Source organism: Abramis brama (genome assembly GCF_963993115.1).
Source record: "Abramis brama genome assembly, chromosome: 11".
NCBI lineage: Eukaryota > Metazoa > Chordata > Actinopteri > Cypriniformes > Leuciscidae > Abramis > Abramis brama.
In genome coordinates, this window is record NC_139973.1 from 24,677,482 (window position 1) to 24,700,469 (window position 22,988).

The window sequence follows — 22,988 nt, forward strand, 5'->3', positions numbered from 1 at the left end:
TAAAAGATGTAGGCTGTTAAACTGACAAAATAGTTTCACACTTTCTATGTGGACGGGCTGATGCATTCTTAGTTGTGTTGATGGTTCATTTCCTCTGATTCCGACTCAAACATCATTGCAATCGCCTCGCACGCATCACCCGTTACTATGGTAACGGTAAACACAGCTCCGCAAAATCTGCACGTTTTGACAAAGGGGCGTTAACAATTGATGCATAGGCACTGACGTTATCCAATCATAACAGTGGGTGTTAACACTGAACTCTTAAAGGGGAAACACCCCCAAAACAGACTGTTTGAATCAGAGCATGAGAAACAGGGTGGGAAAAGGTCATAAATCACTAAATTTTAAACGTTTTTTGTCCAAAAGACTATAATAATACTATAATTGCACCTAAGGGGACACAATAAAATGAAAGAAAAAAACATGTCATGACCCCTTTAAACCAAATTCTCTGTGACAACAGATAATGGCTTTCACATTGTCATTGTTCAATTGAACCATCTTCAATTACTTTGTCTATGACCTTTGTCTGCATCAATGCCAAATTTCTTTGTTAAATTCAATCTGACTTCCTCAGTCACGATTGAGTCCATGTGCTCTCTTAACAAAGACTTAAACTCATTGTCTGTCCATAAAGGTGTAATCAGTCTACTTTTCCTAAACATTTTGTGAATTTCTATGTTACCACAAACAAACACTAAAAAACTTCTCTCTACTGTCTTACAAACAGAGGGTACAATCTTATTAGCACATGACGCTAAATCTTCTCTAGCTTACAAAGGTCTTCTTCTAGCAAGAGCATACACACAATATTAACATGTAACTGTTAATCTTCCCTGCCAACAACAGAGGATACATTTCATCTCTAAAAGAAAACTTTTTTAGAGGCTTATCTTTAGTTAACCAAACTCTACAGCTGTTTGTTAACTACTTCTCTGAACGGCGCAGAAGAAAACAATTGTACTGGTCTGCAATGGTTCTTTGAATAGAGTGAAACTCACCGAGTCTTTGGTTGTACAGAAAACATTCGTCTGGAACTCAGTCAGCTTTGTTGAGATCTTTGAGCTTGAAGTTTCAAGATTCAGTCTGGAACTCAGTCAGCTTTGTTGAGATCTTTGAGCTTGAAGTTTTCAATCTGGAGGAAGCTGGAAAGATTCAGTCTGGCAATCTTTGTCAGATCTTTTGTTGAGCTTGAAGTTTCAAGATTCAGTTCTTTGAGCTTGAAGTTCTTTGAGTTTCCTTTTTCTCCATCCGGGTCACAGCACCATCTGTTGTAAACTCAGAATCGAAGACCAGGAGACTTTTGGGATCACGTTGAAGAAGTTATTCTTTATTGAGGACTTCGCGTTGACGTGGCTGCAGTTCATCAAAAGTCTAAACTCAAGACAGTTGCCTTGCAAATTTATAGACATTTAGGGGGAGGGATTTACATTGAGGTTGAACAAAGCATGCAAATTAAGTATACAGGTTAAGGAACCCCCCCGACTCCAGCGGGTTACCAGTCTCAATCCAATCAGCATAACCATTCAAAAGCATATGTGCTAATCCAATCAGCCTAACGATTCATCGTCTAGGGCTGGGGCTCGAGCCATTAAAGACAAAAGGTGACTTACAATAGAGAAAAACAGGACTGGCAGAAACTGTTGTTACTATTATCCTAACCTAACCTTAAAATGCTAACTTCAATGTACTCAACTTTTACTGTTGCAAACTAAATTAAACATTTAATAAATTTGTAATCCAACAGAATGCCAATCCCCCAATGGCTTAGGTCTTTGTAAATATACTTTACGTAACCTGAGGATAAACCAGATAAAGCCCACTATCTTGCTGTCTAAATCTTAAAATAATAATAATAATAATAATAATAATAATCTGTGGGAGAAAGATAGGGATGCATTGAAACAAATATAAAAATTTGTGGGACAACAAACGTTTTCACAGCATTAATTTGAGCAGCTAAAGAGAGATTCAGAAGGGACCATTGATCAAAATTCTCCCTAGTTCGGAACAACAAAGGAGTCCAATTTGCTTTAAATAGATCTGCATATTTATGTGTAACAAGAATTTCAAAATATGAAAAACTAGGCTACTTAGAGAAATTCTTTGCTAATGTATTAATTGGAAATAATACACTTTTAGACAAGTTAAATTTATAACCTGAAATTTGACTGAAGCATTGAAGAGTAGCCAGGGCAGCAGGGACGGATAAAGACAAATTAGAAACATAAAGTAGTAAATCATCCGCATATAAATAAACTTTTAACTCGACACAATTCCTAACTATGCCAGTAATGGCACAGTTAGATCGAAGGGCGATAGAAAGGGGATCAATGGCTACTGCAAATAAAAGAGGGCCATCCTTGTCTTGTAAAGCGATATAATTGAAAATAATCAGATTGAATCTTGTTTGTCCTTACTGCAGCCAGTGGGGAGGAACAAAGCAACTTAATCCATGAAATCAATTTCTTTCCTAAACCAAACTTATCCAAAGTATAAAATGAATGGCTCCACTCCACTCTATCAAACGCTTTCTCAGCGTCCAACAAAATCAAAGCTTCCTCTGTATTAGCCTGAGAAGGATTGTAATAGATGGGAACGTTTTTGCCAAAACACTTTATAGAATTCCAGCGGGTACCCATCTTGGTCTTGGACTTTTCCCAGACTGCAAGGAAGAAACAGCTACATGAAGTTCTTCGATAGTAATTCGTTTTTCTAATTTCTCTGAAGATGATTGTTCAATGCAAATATTTATTTAACTGAATCGCAGCCTTTGTGGTTTCACAATAACACTATGCTATATTATGATTTTTAAATGGTTTTAATATATCGTGCAGTCTTTGAAAACTGTCTAATAATGCGGTTCATGGATTCGCATCCGTGGAATGTGCCACTCCTGGTATTTTGCCGGTTAATTGACACAGGAAAATTGCTATAGAGTATTTTTTTAAATCGAGTAATCGAATTTAATCAAGGAATCCTGACAGCCCTAATAGTTTGGTCAGTTAGTTGATCTAACATGGCTTAACTAGTATTTAAACAGTTTTTACTAAATGAAAATAAATCATTTGGCTATTGTAATTCCCTTGCTTTTTGATCATTTGATTATTTGATTATTTGCTTCTTTTTTTTTTTTCAGTTAAAAAGAATGTTTAGAAAAGAAGTGGGAAAGAAAATTCCAGAAAATGCAGACTCACAGAGTAACAATTCACAGTCAACAGAGAAAACGGACAGCATAGAAGGTACTGCGGTTTTATTCACTTTTAAACCACAAACTGAACTGATTTGTCAGCATGGCTCATGTAATTGTTTCTTCAATATGCTATTCAAATATGTCTTTAATCTTTAACCTTATTTTTGATGCTAAGAAATTGTCTGATATTTTGTACCATGTCTTATGCTCCAGGTGAAAAGAGATCAGTGCAGGAACAGGATTGTTCTGATGATAATTCTGTTCCATGCTACCCCAACAATGGTCCTGTTCCATGCCAGGATGCTCTGGAGGAGCGAAAAGAGCCACCATTGGATGCTCTTCAGGGACAATGGGCCCATTTGGGAGACCAAGAGTCAGATGAGGAGCCAGGTGATGATACAGATGATACCAGCTCTGTCACTTCCTCTGCCAGCTCTACGGCCTCACTGCAGAGTGGCCCAACCCGAAAAAAGAGCATTCCTCTCTCTATCCGCAACCTAAAGAGAAAACACAAGAAGAAGAGGACTAAGTTTTCACGCGAGTTTAAACCAGGAGACAGGTGAATGAATGTTTTTGATTTGTGAGTTCAGAAATTATCATGCCGTGCCAGATAAAAGTTGTAAATCATAGTGCAATACCTGCAGGTTCACCCTTAATATCCTTCAGTCCTAACTGACAGAATTGATCATTATGTTTGCTAATCGACAAACAATTCTAAATAACTGAATGATTTTCTTGACCTTTGACACTGGATATGGTTATAAGGAATGTTTCACATATACTGTGTGTCAGGGCATGGGTAGTGTTTTTTTGTTGTTGTTTTTTGGTGCCCAATTAAAAACCATTAGGAGATTAGAAAGTCCAGGAAACCATTGAAAAACATTTGAACACTGAATGCAGACAACTGAAGCAGTCAGCATTCGTATTATTTTTATGAGCCATGTCTTTTTTTAATGATTTAGTCAAAACGAGTAACAAGCGAACTCTGTCTAAAAGTTGCTCACTTGGAGTAGTTACTGCAATAAGATTTGACCCAATGACTAAACGGTAACACTTTACAATAAGGTTCATTAGTTAACTACATTATGGCTCGTTTCCACTGAGTGGTACGCTACGGTACGGTACAGTACTGTACGGGTCGGTAAACCATGAATCGGCTAGCGTTTCCACTGCCAACAGTACCCTTACTTGATAGGCGTGGTGTAGCCTATGCCGGAAAGAAGCGATCGACGTCATTTTCGCGCGAAGAAGAAAGCGACATAAACAACAATGGATGACATACAGCAGATCTGGTTCTTGCTTCTCGGCATGTTTGTCACAAGAAGCCAAGCGCCGCCGCCGACATTAGGCGTTTCTCAATTGCAAGTACGCAAAGTTCGGACTTGCCAAGTCCAGCTCAGGAGAATGACTCCCGCGGAAGCGAGGAAATGGAACAGCGCGTTCTTCAAAGCGTCACTCCATGGGCGTCGGAAGAAAAAAAAAAGTGGGTGGGTCCTCCCCCAGAAAAATGTTACTGGAGTAAATACCATTTCATGTATTCTGGTGCCTTTTAATTAAAACAAGTAAACTAAACTCCACTTCACGTCGGGCGGTTCTTTGCCTCCACGTCGTGCATTAAATGCACAGCTATCCGTGGATTATCCCGCTAATACCATGGTCATTTGCCAGCAATGACAACTTAAAGCTGTTATTGATGTTTGCGACGCAGTATTTGACTGAAGGGTACAACGGGCGGTTACTTTCGTCAGTTGCGGCTCGTTGAGAAATATAATGTAGCGATTCAGCGGAAATGGAGTTTAGGGAATTCCTCAAGTGGAATGGATTTGACTGACGGCGCTCTGAAAAGCGAACAGACAAATGCGAAATAGAGAAATTTGAAATAGAGACGGTAAAAGTAAGTGGGTCCAATATCATTGGTCTTAAAAAGTGGGTGGGTCTTGTCCCACCCATATACAATGGTTCCGACGCCCCATGCGTCACTCAGCTCGCTCTGCTAACGTTAATCCGGTTATCTCTGTATGTACATTTTAGGCAACAATAAAACGAAATATGTTATAAAACACCACACTGCCTCTTTACGTTTTCATTTTAACCCTCTGAGGTCTGAGCTGTTTTCTGGGCCCTGGAGGTGTTCTGACATGCTCTGACATTTCTGGTTATTTCTGTTACTTGTGACATTTTCATGGCTAAAGTCTAATTACACTGTATTCAGCACAAACTCTGCTACGATAATATATCAGCAGCATGTATGTAAAAGTTTGTAGTTTTGAGATAATGACATTTATGCGTGGTTTGTGAAAATACAAAAAAAAATTCTCACTGAAATAAGGCCATGAAACCCATACTGATTATTTCTTCACAAGACTTTTGAAATTTTTATGACGTAGCCTAGAATATTTGCTCTAAAACTATGTGAAAATCACCCTGACTGCTCATTCAGATAAGACAATATATTGATTTAAAATTTTTACGACGTGTTTTGTGTGAAAAAGCTTTATGCGGAGGTCATTAATATGTATTGTTTTCACACCTGAGAAAGACAAAGACCCTCCCCTAACGGCCCTATTAGGAGCTATCAGGCCCTGTCATTCTGAGCAACCTTGCACAATACTGTAAATGAGGAGATTTAAAAAAGAATGGCTTTTATATTGTTTGGATTTATTTACAACACAACATAGTCCAAAGATACACACAACAAATGCCAAAAAAGCACTTATTGAAAACAATGATCCAAAGACAGAGACCTTTGTGCCATTCCTAAAAACATTGTACATACCTTTCATTTCCAAGGTGTTTGATTTTCACTTTACCATGTTCATGTTCACTGAAGTCCTCAGTGGCATCTGGGCCTTGAAAAAAAAAAGTGAACATACTGATATCAAGAGAAAGGCCTGCACGATTTTGGGAATAAATTTTAGATTTTTCTGGTTAAAATTGCTTTTTAAAATTCACAGAATACACACACACACACACACACACACACACACACAAATGTTTCCAACAATATATAATATAATGAACACCAGGTTTGTTGTGCCTTGTAGGCATAAGCTATGCGCAGTGCTGGATAAAATAACAATAACCTGTAGCAATATAAATCTTCCAAAAGATTTCAGTAACAACTAAGCTAGAGAAAAATATATTGATTATCATGTTTCTTCAAATGTTTCCATTCGTTATGATGATATGAAATGAGATAATAGTAAAAACATGAAGCCGTTTGCTTTTCAAACGCGATCGCGCTGCAAAATATGATACATTCAAACGCGATTGCGCTGCAAAATATGATACATTCAAACGCGATCGCGCTGCAAAATATGATACATTCAAACGCGATCGCGCTGCAAAATATGATACATTCAAACGCGATCGCACTGCAAAATATGATGCATTCAAGCGCGATCGCGCTCAAATATAAAACATTATGGTTACCATATACATATCTACGTTTGAGCAGATATCCACAAACACAGTAACAGTAAACACGGGTCTAAATATTATAATATTCACCATATATCTAGCAACAGTTCAACTGCAATGTGAAATTTATGCAACAATAGCAAACTAATATGTAAGAATTTCTTACCTTACATCTTTCTTGTCTTCAAATCGCGTTCTTCTTCTTCTGATGTAAATCCAATGTAAGCTCAGGCGCGTCTAAAAGCAGAGACTTGAAAAGTGTTTTGATGTTTTGTTTTTGAGGTAGGCCTAATGAGCGCGATCGTGTTCCATGTGGAGATTTGCATGTGAATATCTTTTGCGCGAGTGGGCGTGGTAAATTAAAAAAATAATGAGCAAGCGTTTGAGAAGCTGGACATCTTGTTGGTTTTATACAAATTACTTAAACAGAGAATATTTGTTTTCAGTTTGAATCCGATCATTTAAAAGTACACACTTAAATGTTTATAAAGGTATATGGCTCATAAATGTGTGACAAGTATTCGCTGAGTTTTGTTTCAGTTTATAGACGTGCTCAAGAAAAAAAAGTTCACCGCAACGGAGAGGCAGAACGCACACCCTGTTTATTTTCTTTATTTTACAAAAGCACAATGTTTTGATTTGATTGTAAGTGGACACATACAAAAGTAGAAATATCACAGATTCTTTTTTTATATTTCTTTTTTCTGTATGACCATAAATGACGGAGTAATTTAAGTTTATAGTGCTACAATGTGGAGAAAATCCAGCAAAACGCACCCGCGCGTTTGTCGACCTCAGAGGGTTAAAGAAATCTTAAACATTATAGCCACACAAATGTGGTTCAGCAAATTGTCTCTGGGTTCAGGCAACGCGTATTGATTACATTCAATGCATGTAACGTTAGCCTATTTATAACAATATATAACAATAATATATATATATATATATATATATATATATATATATATATATTTATATATAACACAACCCTGTCTCTTTTCGTTTAAATTTTAAAAATATGAAACTTATTAATATGGTTCAGGGTTCAGGCAATATGTGCATTTGTACTGTGATCATCTTCAGTGTAATAAAATAAAAAATTACAAAACTAAACCCTGTCTCTTTTTGTTACATTTCAGTTTTATCAATAATACCCATTATAAAAGTATAAGTAAAAAGTACAAGAAGCTATACAATAAGAAATAAAGCAAACAATTCAGTCAAACATACAAAGTCAGCGCTCTAGTCTAACGATACAACGGTAAAGTTAAATAGCCTAAATATAAAGTTATGAAATTTCACTTAGCCCTCAGTTCAGCCAGGGAACAAATTATAGATTCACAAGACCAAAGATCGCCGGTTAGGTCTACACAAGACGAATTATATCTCATGTTTAACCACTACAGAGATGTCAGAGTCAGCGGCAAACTTCAGAAGGACCAGCCGAGGAAAGGCTGTTCCAGGCGGGGTACATGAGCGCCGAGCGCCCGGTGATTGCATGGATCTCAAATTTTAATAAATCTTTATAAATAAACCACAGATTTGAGCTTTAAACAACTACATTCTCGCCTGAAAAACTCTTAAAATTACATTTCGTGACACAGTAACAGTAGTATTATATTAAACTGTATATTAAAAAATGGCGCTTCTTATGTTGTCATTCCCCTTGTAGCACGCACAAGTGACGATTCTCTGTCAACCAATCAACGTCCTGCAGTGAGTCTAGCTCCACCTTTTAGTACCGTACCACTGTGCTAGGTACCCCAATGGAAGGGTACCTAAAAAGTGGTACGGTACAGTTCGGCATTTTGGTACCATTCACAACTTTTAATAGTGGAAACGCAAATAAATGCGTACCGTTCCGTACCGTACTGTACCGTACCACTCAGTGGAAACGAGCCATTAGTTAACATAAACTAATAATGAACTGCACTTATACAGCATTTGTTCATCTTTGTTAATGTTCATTTCAACATTTACTAATACTTTATTAAAATCTTGTTAACATTAGTTAATGCACTGTGAACTAACATGAACAAACAATGAACAGCTTTATTTTTATCAACTAACATTAACAAAGATGAACAAAAACAGTAATAAATGTATTGCTCATTGTTAGTTCATGTTAGTTAATACATTAACTAATGTTTAATAAAGGAACCTTATTGTAAAGTGTTACCGACTAAACGGCAAATAATTTACTTTAGGTAATAAACATACTAATTAATGCAGGAACAGTGCATTTCAGTGCAATGTCATTATAATCAAATCATTAAGTTGAATTGCAACTAAAATTGTAAAAATTATGATTACGATTTCCATCCGTTTTGATCATTTTGTTTTGTGGTCCTAGGGATGCAACAAAGTCAAAATAGCATTTTGATGTGCATGCAGAGAGACTAAGGACAGTATAATGACACCTTACCTTGTTGAGCTCTGTATCTGTTCACCTGTCTCTCATAGTATGGAGATGGCTGAGGAGACGTGTGGTATTATATCACTCTGGCAAAACATTTTTTTTTTTTTATGTCTTTGTCCTCTTGAATATGTTCTTGATGTGCATGTATATTATCTATGTCATTTATTTCCAGCTCAGTAGAAGAGAGCCAAAATGGATCATATTAACAAAACAAAAACACAAATAACACTCCTTTTTAATATTAGGGTGTGTTCACATTTGTAGTTTTGTTCGTGGCAGGAATCCCTCCGTCACGCACACAAACAATCTGCTGCGAGGAGACGCGGTTCTGATGCCTGTACCTAACTGTGATGGCAACATCATGACTATAACGAGAAAAAAACTATATGCGTGAGCACTCTGTCCTTTTTAGGGTCTCATCTTCCAGTTTTTGGTTTGTTTACATGCCTTTGCTCCGTGTTGCGTTCATATATCATTCGAACCGCACCAGAGTTCGTTTGGAAGAGGATTGAGACCCATTTTTTCAGCATTCTCGGTCTGCTTGTTTGGTGTGCATCAGGGTTCGGATGGCAGCGTTCGCACATTCAAATTAACCACACTAACAGAGCAATCGCACCAGGTTTAATCGAGCCAAACATGCCAAGTGTTAACACACCCTTAAAGTCATATATGTGTTAATTGTTAAGGACTTGTTCAAGACCATGTTAATTGTTTATATTTAACACAGAATAATATTTTAAGACTTGCACCTCATCAGACGTGGAACAAATATTTTGCATCAAAATTAATCTGGCCTCTGGGACAGATCTGCATTGAAGTCACATAAGCATAATCCTGTATATGTTACACTTACATGCAGGTTTGAGCTTACGGACATGTTGACAACATGACAATTACAACATTATACAAAACCATTAAATCCAAATAACTCAATTCATGCACAAAGAATGGGCTCTGATGTTTAGATTTACATCAAATTGTTTTCATTGAAGTCGCAAAAACTGAATTGCGTTGTGAAAGGTTCATGAAACAATCTTTGCTGAAATGTGCAACACAATCTGTTAATCAGATGGTCAGATATTATGATATGACCTCTTCAAAGAAAGACTTAAAGTAGATCATATTTCTGTCAAATTAAATAAGACTTCAATTAGAATACACTCTTAAATGGTATGTCTGTTTGTGCGTAGGGTGGCAGTTGAGGTTGTCTCCACTGTAACCTCTGCAGATGTGATGTGGAAGGATGGTAGATTAGAGACAGGGATCCGCTCCAATGACCTGATCCCTATCCAGCACCTGGACAACCATGAGTTCTGCCCGGGAGACTATGTTCTAGACAAACGACGTATGTTCTTTTTATAACACAGTTGTCATTTTCAATATGGCTCTTAATTGTGTCATGCCTTTGTTTGTTGGAGCATGCTTATGTATCAGTAAAGTCCTTATATTAGGTTGATTACAATTGAATTGGCAAATAGATAATCTAATCTAATCTAACTTGTTTAGATTTTGCACTTTACTCACTTAAAATAAGCCCTGTTGATTTTGGCACCTGCAGCCCAGGCTCTTCATGATCCAGGCATCTATGGGGTGATTCAGTCAGGTGATCATAAGGCCAGAACCTGTGTAGTCAAATGGGTCAAGCTCAATGCTGCAGGCGACAATGTTGAGGTATTTTTGATATTGTCATTAAGAGGTGTTTGGGATTGTCTATTTTCATATTGTTTAACAAATTAATCTTGTATATGTAGGTGATTGGGGAGGAGGAGGATGTTAGTGTTTATGACATTGCTGATCATCCAGATTTCCATTTTCACACAACGGATATTGTCATAAGGATCGGCAACTCTGACACAGAGGACTGTGAAAATGAGGTACATATATAATTTTGCATAGCAAATTTGAAAACTTTTCCAGGATTATCACATTGCCAGTGTGCATTTAAGTTTGAGTGTAAAATGTAACTCCTCATTGTAATTTTTGTTATTCAATGCACCTAGTATTTTTTATTTTTATTTAAAGTAAAACTTTATTATTTGATATAAGTGGACAAAATGACTTGGTGCTCTTATAAGGTTGTTTGATAGTTCTATCTTTTTTTAGCAATTTTTGAAATTGTCTCCATGTCATTTTCTCAACTGTCCATGTAGAGATCTGTTGGCCAAGTGTGCAGGGTGGATCTGAGCAGTAAAGTGGAGGTTGTGTGGGCTGATAATTCAAAGACTATTGTCCTGCCACAGGTATGCACCAGTCTATCGAGCCATTCAATTTTAAACTGATAAAGTATTTGCTACTGAATATGCACACACCCACCTATGACCCTGGAACTAACACTAATTTATTCTTTCTCTCTTAGCACTTGTATAATGTAGAGTCTGAGATTGAAGAAACATATTATGACTCTGCAGAGGGCAGCAGTAGTGGTGCCTCATCTGAAGAATGGGAAGATGAGAGTGATAGCTGGGAGACAGATAATGGACAAGTGGAAGAGGAACCAGGTGGTGGGGAAACCATCCCAGTCTCCTCCCCCAACATAGGTGTCACTTCTGATGGCAAAACCCATGGCGTGCATGCTTCCACGACTACAGACTCACCAGGAGCTGTCTCCACACCTGAACTTCCTGGAGGTAATGAATCTCTTACAATTATATTGCTGCATTATTAAGGATCAGATAAAGTGTTCACTCTGGTCCATTCACATTGTTTTACAAGAGGAAAAAATGGATACAGAAAATGTAGTATTTTGCCATCTTAAGTGAGATTCCATTCTGTAGGGAGTATACAGATGGTACTCAACCAGAATGCGTTTTTTTTAATTCCATGGACTGCTTTATAATGCAGTAGCCAACTAATACCCCATATAAAAAAAAATAAAAAAAAAAGTCTTTATGTATTATGTAATTTTCTCCTTGTAATAAATAATAAAAAAAAAAATATAGAAATGTGAATTATATAGGCTACACATTTGCATGGGCGTATTAAGAGTTAAAGCGTAGTTTATAGGCTACTTGAGTTAGGCTTTGCATGGGAGGCTTTGCATTAAGAGTGATTCGACAATAGCTTAGTGGGCAGCTTAATAACACGTTGTGCAACTGTACTCAAGGCGATCCAAGTTCGAGTCCCAGTTCAAGGTTTTGGTTTCCCAAGCCAACATCAGTTTGTTGTCTAGTTTAATAATTGTCACAAATAAGGACGTTTGAAAGGTACATTTATTGATTCAATTCAATTTATTGAACACTTTTCGGAGCGTTGTTATTCATTGTCTGTCATTTTTATTAGTAGTAGGTTATGTTTATTTTTAATTGATAGGCTATGCCTGCTTATTGACAACAACATTGTAAATATTTGCTCTTAACCGATGCAACACTGGCGTCACGTGAACGGTAGCTAGAACGATAGTGAGAGGTGAGACCGGAGTCATCATGTCAGCTGTGTGGAGTTATTTTCTTACTAAAAGCCAAAGCCAAGTGCAATTTATGCAATGTAAGCGTTTAGAAAGGTGGCAACAGCATTGGAAACTTCAACACCACAAACTTGATTAAACACTTGCAGAAGCATCATGGAAAGGACTATACTGAATTTATACAGGCACGAGTGCCATTAAGAAAAGTGTCCCGCATTTTTATATAAAAATGAAGCAGCAGTCATGTTGTGGGCTACGTATTTCTTCCTTTAGGGGAGTAGAACATTTCTTGCACTGTTTGAGCATGATGCTTTTTAGATGGCTAGGTTAAAGCTGCAGTCCATAACTTTTTGTGATATAATGAGCACGAGTACATTGTGAATCCCAAACCATGTTTTTGTCTTATCCTGAATCACTACGGTACACCTATAATAAGTGTTTATATTCTGGCTATTTTAGGCTGATTCGGGTTAACCATTAACAGCTTAATTGTTTAAGAGGGAGAAAAATATGGTATTGGATCGGTATTGGCAGATACTCAAGGTTGTGGTATCGGTATCAGACATGAAAAAGTGGTATCGAGCGAGCCACCCCTACTAAATAGTATGCTATTGCTTTAAATATAAAAATGTAAATATATATTGTACATTTTCAAGGTTTACATAAAGACTTGGGACAGTTTTATTTATTTATTAGCCTACAGTTTTGCATAGAGTTTGTTTATTCCCTGTGCGATTTTATGTAAAATGAGGAATACAGAATCTTATTCTTATTCTTGCGACATTTTAGATTTGTTTAGACAAATAAATTGCAGCGTCGCTGTGTACAATTCAAACATGAATAGTAAATAGTGCAAAATAAATTAAGAACAGACGTTTTTCTTGCAGACCCACTGGATCTCTTTCAGCAAGTTTCTTTTGTCTCCCTCGCTGACAAGCGCCGAGTCTCTCTCGAAATTAAACATTTCGGGGAGGAAACACTTTATTAAAGGCTAGCATTAATAGGCTAACATTATTAAAGTTTATGAAGAAATTCAATAATTTACATGTCATAGTATTTTGTCATAAGTTTATTAATTGTTAAATATTTCAAATTATAAATTCAGTCATAAGCCCTATTCGCACGGGATTAGTATTACCTAGGGACCTCCGGTAATTTGTAATAATCGCAGAGGTCGTCTGTGATTTTTATCCCGTGCGAATCTGCCATGTCTGTAAAAATGTCTATAAAAATTCCCCCGAAAATTACCTACCGTATTTCGACCAACACAGGGGTCCTCTGATAATACCAGTCCCGTGCGAATCCCCATGTCTGTGATTTTGGGCTGTTTTTTTATCAGCCTATCGTTTCCTAAAGAACGTAATAACCATTATGGGCCGTTTAACAGTCCATTTTACGTCTGTATTAAAATATATTAACAATAACATCTCTCGATATTCCCTACTTCAATTCGATCATAGTTGTTCTCGAATAAAAAACTATGTAAACTATGTCTTGAATAAAAACTATTTTAAGTGCTGCACAAGAGAAAACAAACTACAGTAAAGACATGACCCGGAAGCTCAACTCGGACCGTTGTCATGGAAACGTTAAACTAAGCATTTTGGTGCAACATGGAAGCTCTTTTGGAAAGTTTGGACGCTTTTTGTGGTAGTGTTGGGCCAAGAGGGTCGTATTACAGTGGACGGAGACGACTTAAAAGAGATGGGCAGCTACCAAGAAGAGCTAAATCTCGAAAAATGATCAAATGGATGACATGCGTCGCAGCATGCGGTAAGGAACGTTTTTTACTGTAACGTTAACGTTATAGTAGCTAACGTTAGCTAAAAGCAACCTAACCATAGTAACTTAAGTAAAGCCAGCAACGATTTGGTTATTTCAGTGTGATTGTTGTGTAATTGTGACATTTAGTGAGTAGTTGTGCACCATTTGTTCAAATTGCCTTTGGTAGCCGGGTTCACCCCACACGATAATAAAGTCAAGGTTTCCTCGCGTGTCCAATGTCTATTTTTCTTCTTCGCCGCCATTGCGATTCTGTCGGTGAGCGGATGTTACGCAGCTGTGATGTCATATCCTGACTAAAGTCCGTAAAATCGAGGGAATTACGGACATTTATTTGCCCGTGTGAATGACCCACCAAAAACACAGACGTCAGGGGGTAATTTCTTAATTACAGAGGTCCAGGGGTAATACTAATCCCATGCGAATAGGACTATAGCCTACTGTTGGATAATATTTGTTGCTTTCATGGTAGGCTAGATTTATAGTCTAAATGTAGGCAAAATAATTATGGTGTAACAAATCAACGTGTTTTAGAACTGCAGGACACACAAATCTCTGCATTAAAAAAAACAAACGGTTGCATGTGTTTGTTCGGGGTTTGAACCCGTGTCATTGACATTGCTGACCAATGCTCTACCACTCGACTACGAACTGACTTTCTTAGAAATGCCCAAAAGTTCCCTTTTCCAATCAAGTAATAGAAGTCATAAGAAATCAACATCACAGAAACCCAAAACAAATCAAGAAAGTAAAGATAAGAAGATGGATGGATTTGGAGATGGACATGGTTCGAATTACGTGGGAGCCAGTGGGAGCTGAGCTCCCATAGAGAGAGGATGAGCTCCCATGAAAGCAGTAAAATCATACACCTGTGGGGGTCTCTAAAAATCATCAGCACCATTATTTTAAATTACAAATAAAGCACTTTTTCCTTCAGACTACTGTAGCATGACTTAAAAGATAGGACAAGATGCCAAACACATGGATCTCGCAGGATCTCGGATCGTCATCACACTACGGTACATCCTTATGCTTAAATCAAGTGATAAAAGTGCCGCTGCGATCATTGGCGCGGATACTGTGTTTGTTTGTGGCTCACGCACAGTCTTCACTCGGGCGCGCTTCAATCCGTTGTGGAGACTCTCTATTCGTTCCAGTAAAATTACAAAACAAAATGCACACAAACGTGTCTCTGCCTGATATAGAACCACTTATAAACATAATCGGATTTGATAAAAAAAAAAAAAAAACTTATAGGAGTGCGGAATCGAACCTAGAACCTCTGACGCGTTTGGCAAATGTTCTACTACTGAACCACTTAAGTACAAGATCGAATCTGTCGGATCTATCTATTTACTCACGTGAAAATTCTTACAACTAACAGCATATATTAGACCTCATCGACAAATTAAACCAAATGTACTATTTAAATTGAATTGTGTTACCAACGCTTTTTTATTAAATTTGTATTATATTTACAAATTTTTCTATTTTTCTATTACATTATTAAGCTACCGCGCCTGCTCATAGGCTACTTTTTTTCTTCTTTTTTTAAAGAGACCCCCACAAAGATGAAATCATAATTCGAACCCTGGAGATGGAGATGGATCCTCCAAATTGAGAAATTGAAATGAAAGAGGATATGTACTCTCGTAGTCATAGTCCTTCTCCAGATGTTCGAAATAAGGGGCTCGTCTACCCACTTGAAGCTGGATAAGCATATAATACAGTGGAATTGCTGTGGTCTCTAAGACAAATTTGCAGAATTACAACGTTTAGCTGCGGTGTTTAACCCTCTGGCTTTTGCCTCCAGGAGACCCATCTTACCCTAAATTGCAGTGTGTCTCTGAAACAGTTTTCCTTTTTTAATGTGTATGGTCCAAATATTCAACACCCATCTGGCGGCTCAACTATATTAATAAGAAATCATGTCATTCACAGCCATATTGAAATTGATGCCAACCTACAGGCAATAGCAATTCGTCTAACATTGCACAAAACTTTTACCTTGTGTTCTATTTACATTCCTCCTGATTTTGCAGTAACATATCAAGGATTGAACAGACCTGTAGGACAGTTACCGCAACCTTATATTCTCATGGGTAACTTTAATGGCCACAACCCTCTATGGGGAGGAAATCAACTTGATACAAAAGGAAAAAGGATCAATTATTTTTTTTTTAATTATTATTAAATGATGGTTCACATACTTATCTCCATCCAGGTCATGCAACCTTTTCTGCCATTGATTTAACTATTTGTGAACCTGAACTATTAATTGTTGATATTTTTTTTGCATGGCAAGTTTGGGACGATCTTTGTGGGAGTGACCACTTCCCTTTAATTATAACTTCAAGACTAGCATAAATACAGCAAAGACCTCAAAAATGGAAGATACAAAAAGCTAACTGGTATGCTTTCCAAGCCCTTTGCTTTGAGAGATTCAATGAGAAACCTCAGGACCAAGAGGATCCCATAAAATGGTTTACCAATACATTGGTTACAGTTGCTGATGAGACTATTCCAAAAACTTCTATAAAACAATTCAAGAAACAAAGTCCATGGTTCAATGATAAATGTAAAAACCTTATTGAGACACGGAAAAAAGCATTGAGAACATTTAATAAACAACCAACAACTGAAAACCGGAATACAAGTAAAACATTAATGACCAAGATACCCTACTAACTCAAAAACATGAAATAGCAAAAACATTATCATCAAGAATTACAGAGAATTTGGATGAGGCAAGAAATAAGTGAACTGAATTTTCACACTTAAAATATTGAACTATACAACCAACCTTTCTCAATAGAGGAACTCTAAAATTCTTTAAGTAGCTGCCATGACACTGGAGTTGGCCCGGACAAAGTTCTTTATCAATTCCTGAAACACTTACCTCAAAACATCTTACCTGTTCTGCTGAAATGTTTTAATGAAATCTGGAAGGTGGATACTATTCCACCATCCTGGCAAGAATCATTGATCATACCAATTCCTAAACCAGGCAAGGATCACACCGACCCCAACAATTACTGACCAATAGCGTTGACAATGGTTTTAGATTCTCTAAGACAAAAACTATTTTGCCCATCAAATAGCCCATCAAAGTTGTCAAAGAAGCTACATTTTTATGTTTACTAGTATGAGGTAATAAAATGACTTTTATTCCCCACATAAAGTATCTAAGGAACATATGTCTAATAGCATTGAGTATTATTAAGGTACTAGAAAAAACAAAATGGGGTGCTGATTGCACAGTTCTTTTGCAGCTATATAGACTGTTGGTCTGTTCCTGGCTGAATCATGGGAGCATAGTTTATAGCTCTGCTAGAAAATCATATTTGGAAATGCTAGGTACAGTTTACCATCAAGGATTGAGACTTGCCTTAGGAGCTTTCAGGACCTCTCCAGTCTATACACAGAAGCAAATTAACCATCTCTTCAATTTAGACGCTTGAAATTATCCCTTCAATATGCAATCAAGATAAAGAAAAATCAGCATAATCCAGCGTACAAGTCAATTTTCTACCCACAATGTTTACATCTGTATGATGCCAGACCCAGTTATATCAGACCCTTTGGAATACGAATAAGACCTTTTATAGAAAACCTGGATATAAATCTTGACAATCTAAGCCAGATTCACTTCTGTCCAGTTTGAAAAAGTTAAGCATCAATTTGGAATTGTCCTGTTATAAGAAGGCTGAAACTCATCCACTTATTTATCATCAGCATGTCTCCACATCATAATCCTATCTATACTGATGGGTCAAAGATTGACAATCACATGTCTGCAGCAGCAGTAATTGGCCACCAAAAGTATGGCATTCGTATCCCAGACCAAAGTTAAATTTTTACAGCAGAAGCTCGTGCCCTATTACTTGCCTTGGAAGTTGGAACATATTGAAAATGCAGGAGAACGGCACTTTATAGTGTTTATTGATCAAAAATCCTGTTTACAAGTTCTTGAGTCTTTGAAGACAAAGTATACAATATATCATTGATGTATTAATCAAAGCAAATCAGTTACGGAGACTCAAGTACAACATTGTTTTTTGCTGGATTCCAGGACATAGTGGCATTATTGGAAATGAGCAAGCAGACATGGTTGCATCAGTTTTTGCAGAAAGAATCAGTGAATGCCAAATCCCACTTTCGGACATAAATCCCTTAATCAACTAATATATATTAGAGAAACGGCAAGCAGAATAGGTAGAATATCAAAATAACACATTATTTAAAATAAATTCTGTGGTTGGTTAAAGATGTCTACTCTTTTAAATCAAGACACGACCAAGTTGTATTTACAAGGTGTTGGATAGGTCATATTAGACTGACTCAAGGGTGAAGAGGCACCAAAATGTCAATACTGTAGTACCAACTTGTCTGTGAAATATACTTTTGGACTGCCCAATCTTTAATGTTACGAGACAGCGCTTTTTATTAGGACAACGTTATTTATGGATCCAGAAGTTTTTATTTATTTATTTTTAATTTTTTGGCACAAGTACATTTAAAGAATATTTTATATAATTGTACTCATTGTGTACATGTACTAATTATTATTAATATTATTATTATTATTATTATTGTTGTTGTTTTTTGTCTAAGTTGAATTTTATAAAATGTTTGTATTTTACTTGCACAGTTGGAGTTGCTGCGCCTGAAGAGAAGCCCAGTAAAGAGACTCCACCACGGGGATTTCGTGAGCTTAAAGAAGCCCTAAAAATTTTAGAAAGTTTAAAGAACATGACTGTTGAGCAGCTCTGGACCGGATCACCCACTTCACCCACTGCCGAACCATCAGCCGCCACTGCTGCCACAACCCCTGCTGATGCCAAACCCACAAAAGAAAAACGCTTTCTGGATGATATTAAGAAACTTCAGGAAAACCTGAAAAAGACTCTAGACAATGTGGCCATTGTAGAAGAAGATAAAATGGAGTCTGCTATAGAGGAGGAGAGGGTGATGGCACCAGTGCTAGCTGAACCACAGACGCCTCTGCGTTCTGAGTGGCCTAGTGACACACCAGTTTTGTGTCAGCAGAGTGGAGGCAAACCAGGTGTCACCTTCACCAGTGCTAAAGGGGAAGTGTTTTCTGTTTTGGAATGGGCACCAGGTACTTACTGTACTCCAAACTTTTTCTTTTTTTTTTCATTTTAAATACCATTAGAATTATTAGGGCTGCCCCCTAATATTAGACTAATCATTAGTCAACTAGAAAAGCCTTAGTCGACCAAACATTTTATTAGTCGGTTAGTCACTGAAATTATTTTATTAGTTGGTTAGACACTGAAAAAAAAAAACTCCACAGGAAGTGACAAAGTCACACAGTCCATGAGGGACAGATTGTTAACGGCGGGTCCTTGTTGTAATTACAGTATGTTGGGCAAATATGACCTCAAATATGGCTTATCATTTGAAACATGTCAGTAACTTGGCTGCTCGCTCCAACGTCAACCTAGATACATGTGTGCTATTATTAGGCGCATATCCAAGTGTTTGTGCTGAGTGTCGAATCTAGAGTATAGCGCGCTTTACTATCTGACGTGGAGGTGCCGGTGCGATCACTTGCATTTTTCCGTGACAACAGCGGAAACAACTTAAAATACTCTGTCATTTTTGGTCATACAGATAAGAGAGATAACATCATTCTACTTTTATTTGTGTAAACTTGCAATAACAAGAAAAAGTTGTGCCTTTGTAAAATAAAGAAAACAAACAGGATGCGCTTTCTGTCGTCTCGGTCTCTGTGAACTTGAACGCATCAAAAAAATAAACCAAAACTCAGTGTATACTTGCCTCACAGACATGAGAAATATATTTTTAGAAAACTTCAAAAACAGTTTTTTCACGACACATTCATAATCATTACTTTTGCCGGTGCACTGTGGCAAGCTTTATGCACACGCTTGAGCGCTGATTAGGCTATGTATTATATATAGGCAATTAAAGGCTCATTATCATGATTTATTTATATGACTTATTAATATACGCGTGCAATTAGTTGACTAATCGCTTAAATGAACGACTAGTTGACTAGAAACATTTTTAGTCGAGGTCAGCCCTAAGAATTATTGACTTGCTACTATATATTTTCATGAAAGTGCCTTCTTATATGAACAATAGGCAATTATTTATATCTTCTTGAACAAAAATCATCACATCAATTTCATACAGCACTTTGTATGATAGTTTCACTCTAGAAGCCATCTAAAAATGCCCCCTCTTTCTTGCCATAGACACCCACTCTTTTAAAAAAATGGAATTCCAGCCAGCAGAGGCAAAGAAGTTCTTTAGCACTGTAAGGAAAGAAATGGCCCTGCTGGCCACCTCTCTGCCCGATGGCATCATGGTGAAGACTTTTGAGGACAGAATGGTAAATTTGCCTTGCTTACTACATATTTATGAACTCTTCCTAGAATTTATTTTGATTGTTGCATTTAGTTTATTTTACAAAGTATGGAAAACAATTGTGAAAATTCCATCAAAAGTTCCTCTTTTCTTCGATTAACCTTTCCTGTTGATTTCTTCAGGACCTTTTCTCAGCTTTCATTAAGGGCCCTAACCGCACTCCCTACGAGGATGGACTCTTCCTCTTTGATATTCAGCTTCCTAATATCTATCCTGCTGTTCCTCCTCTCTTCCGTTACCTGTCTCAGTGCAGTGGCCGACTTAATCCCAACCTCTATGACAATGGGAAGGTTTGTGTCAGTCTTCTCGGCACCTGGATTGGAAAGGTGAGCAGACCTACTTTCTGTTCTAATTTCTGACTGGTATGTTTCTGATTTTCAACTAGCAACCTCTTTTAAGCGCTTTTAACAATATGGATTGTTTCAAAGCAGCTTTACAGTGATAATAGGAAATTACCTTGTCTAGGCTTTACAACAGCACTAGGATAAAGTTATTGTCCAGCTAAAGTTAGTTTTGATTGATTGATTCACTTCCGTAGTGAAGATCATTAGTTATTAATTTAGGGGCTGCTAACACAACCCCGTTCTAACAGGAAAACCCTAACACGCTCCGGCCGCCCATCTGCACAACAACAGTGCCTGGTGTCTCGAGAACGCACTCTCTGAAATAGGTTTGAAGGTGCAAACGATTATCCGTTATCTCTGCGCAAACCTCAAAAACGGACAATGTTAGGAACCTCCCGGACAATGTTAGGAAGATTGTTCCAAAGTTTTGGTGCTAAATAGGAAAAGGATCTACCGCCAGCAGTCGATTTTTCATATTCTAAGTATTATCAACTGGCCGGAATTTTGAGATCGCAATAGACGTGACGGACTATAATGCGTTAAGAGCTCGCTCAACTACTGGGGAGCTAAACCATTTAGTACTTTGTAAGTAATCAGCAATATTTTTAAATTTATACTTTGTTTAATAGGGAGCCAATGCAGTGTTGACAGAACCGGGCTAATATGGTCATACTTCCTGGTTCTGGTAAGAACTCTAGCTGCTGCATTTTGGATTTTGCATTCTGCATTCTACATTCTGTAAATTTGGAGTGCTGTCAATACAGAGAACAGCGACAAAAATCGGTGTGGGCAACACCGATTTTTGTCGTTGTTCTCTGTATTGACAGCACTCCAAATTTACAAAAAAATGAGCTCAATGTTAAAATTGACCGGAGTTCTCCTTTAAGCGTGCAGGGCAACCACCCATAATAGCATTACAATAATCTAGCCTTGATGTCATGAAGATGAAAAAATGCGGTTTTACAGATAATAGACACATGACTTTAAAATGAAAGATTGGTATCAAAGAGCACACCCAGGTTCCTAACCGACGACGAGGATTGACACAGCAGCCATCAAGTGTTAGACAGTATTCTAGGTTATTACGTGAGGAAGTTTTTTTGTCCAATAATTAGAATCTCTGTTTTTCAGAATTAAGTAGTAGGAAATTGCTAGTCATCCAGTTTTTTTTTTTTTTTTTAAATATCAAACTCTTTTACTTAAAAAGATACATTTTGATTATTTTATTGACCGTTCTGTTAATATGATTCATGAAAAGCACAATTTGGCTTTATCACCAAATCCTTGATGCCCTTTAACTGCATTGTATGATTATTGGTCAATGCTGACGTGTGATTTTTATGTTTCCTTTCACAGGGTACTGAAAGATGGACCAGCAAATCCAGTCTACTGCAAGTGCTTATCTCTATACAAGGTTAATTAAAAATGTATATAGTATAAAACATAGAGTATATTTTTGTGGTAATTTTTCAACCTTTTTTTAGGTTTAAACCCATATTTAGGTTGAAAACCATAAGGGGTCTTGTGATTAGTGCAGTAGTAGCCCTACTATTCATTTAATATCATCTACATTAAAACGATATTTCATCTGTCATCATTTATTCACCCTCATGTCGTTCCAAAACTTTTTTTCTTCTCTGTAACATAATAGAAGATATTTTGAGAAATGTCTCTGTGTTTTTTTTTGGTCCATACAATAGGGACCAAAACTGTTTGGTTTCCAACATTCTGTCATCTGTGAAATAGTAAAGAATATATTTTGATGAAAGTCAAAGAGTAAATGATAACAGAACTTTTATATTTGGGTGAACTATTCCTTTAAGTATTACTTTTGGAGGGTCAGGCTTTGGAAATGTATTTATTTGAAACTTAAATTATTAAATGTAATTTTAATTGTATGATTTCATTAGAGGCACTCCTGTTTTTTTTTGTTTGTTTTTTTGCTATTGTACCTGCAAGACTATTAATAACATTCTAACATTTTTAAGTGTATTTTGTCTCCACCAC

At 37.0% G+C, this 22,988-nt stretch overlaps 1 protein-coding gene across 2 annotated transcripts in view; it reads left to right on the top strand.

The window, feature by feature from the left end:
• Positions 1-22,988, top strand: part of ube2o (ubiquitin-conjugating enzyme E2O) — a 98,372-nt gene that overhangs the window by 74,381 nt on the left and 1,003 nt on the right. For both annotated transcript variants that reach the window (XM_084129366.1, XM_084129365.1), the window contains exons 10-20: positions 3,143-3,245; positions 3,410-3,755; positions 10,226-10,380; positions 10,594-10,706; positions 10,787-10,909; positions 11,186-11,275; positions 11,392-11,662; positions 18,872-19,342; positions 20,466-20,602; positions 20,760-20,963; positions 22,338-22,395. In XM_084129366.1, coding sequence (XP_083985492.1) covers positions 3,143-3,245; positions 3,410-3,755; positions 10,226-10,380; positions 10,594-10,706; positions 10,787-10,909; positions 11,186-11,275; positions 11,392-11,662; positions 18,872-19,342; positions 20,466-20,602; positions 20,760-20,963; positions 22,338-22,395 — 2,071 coding nt within the window. The remainder of the gene's footprint in view (positions 1-3,142; positions 3,246-3,409; positions 3,756-10,225; positions 10,381-10,593; positions 10,707-10,786; positions 10,910-11,185; positions 11,276-11,391; positions 11,663-18,871; positions 19,343-20,465; positions 20,603-20,759; positions 20,964-22,337; positions 22,396-22,988) is intronic.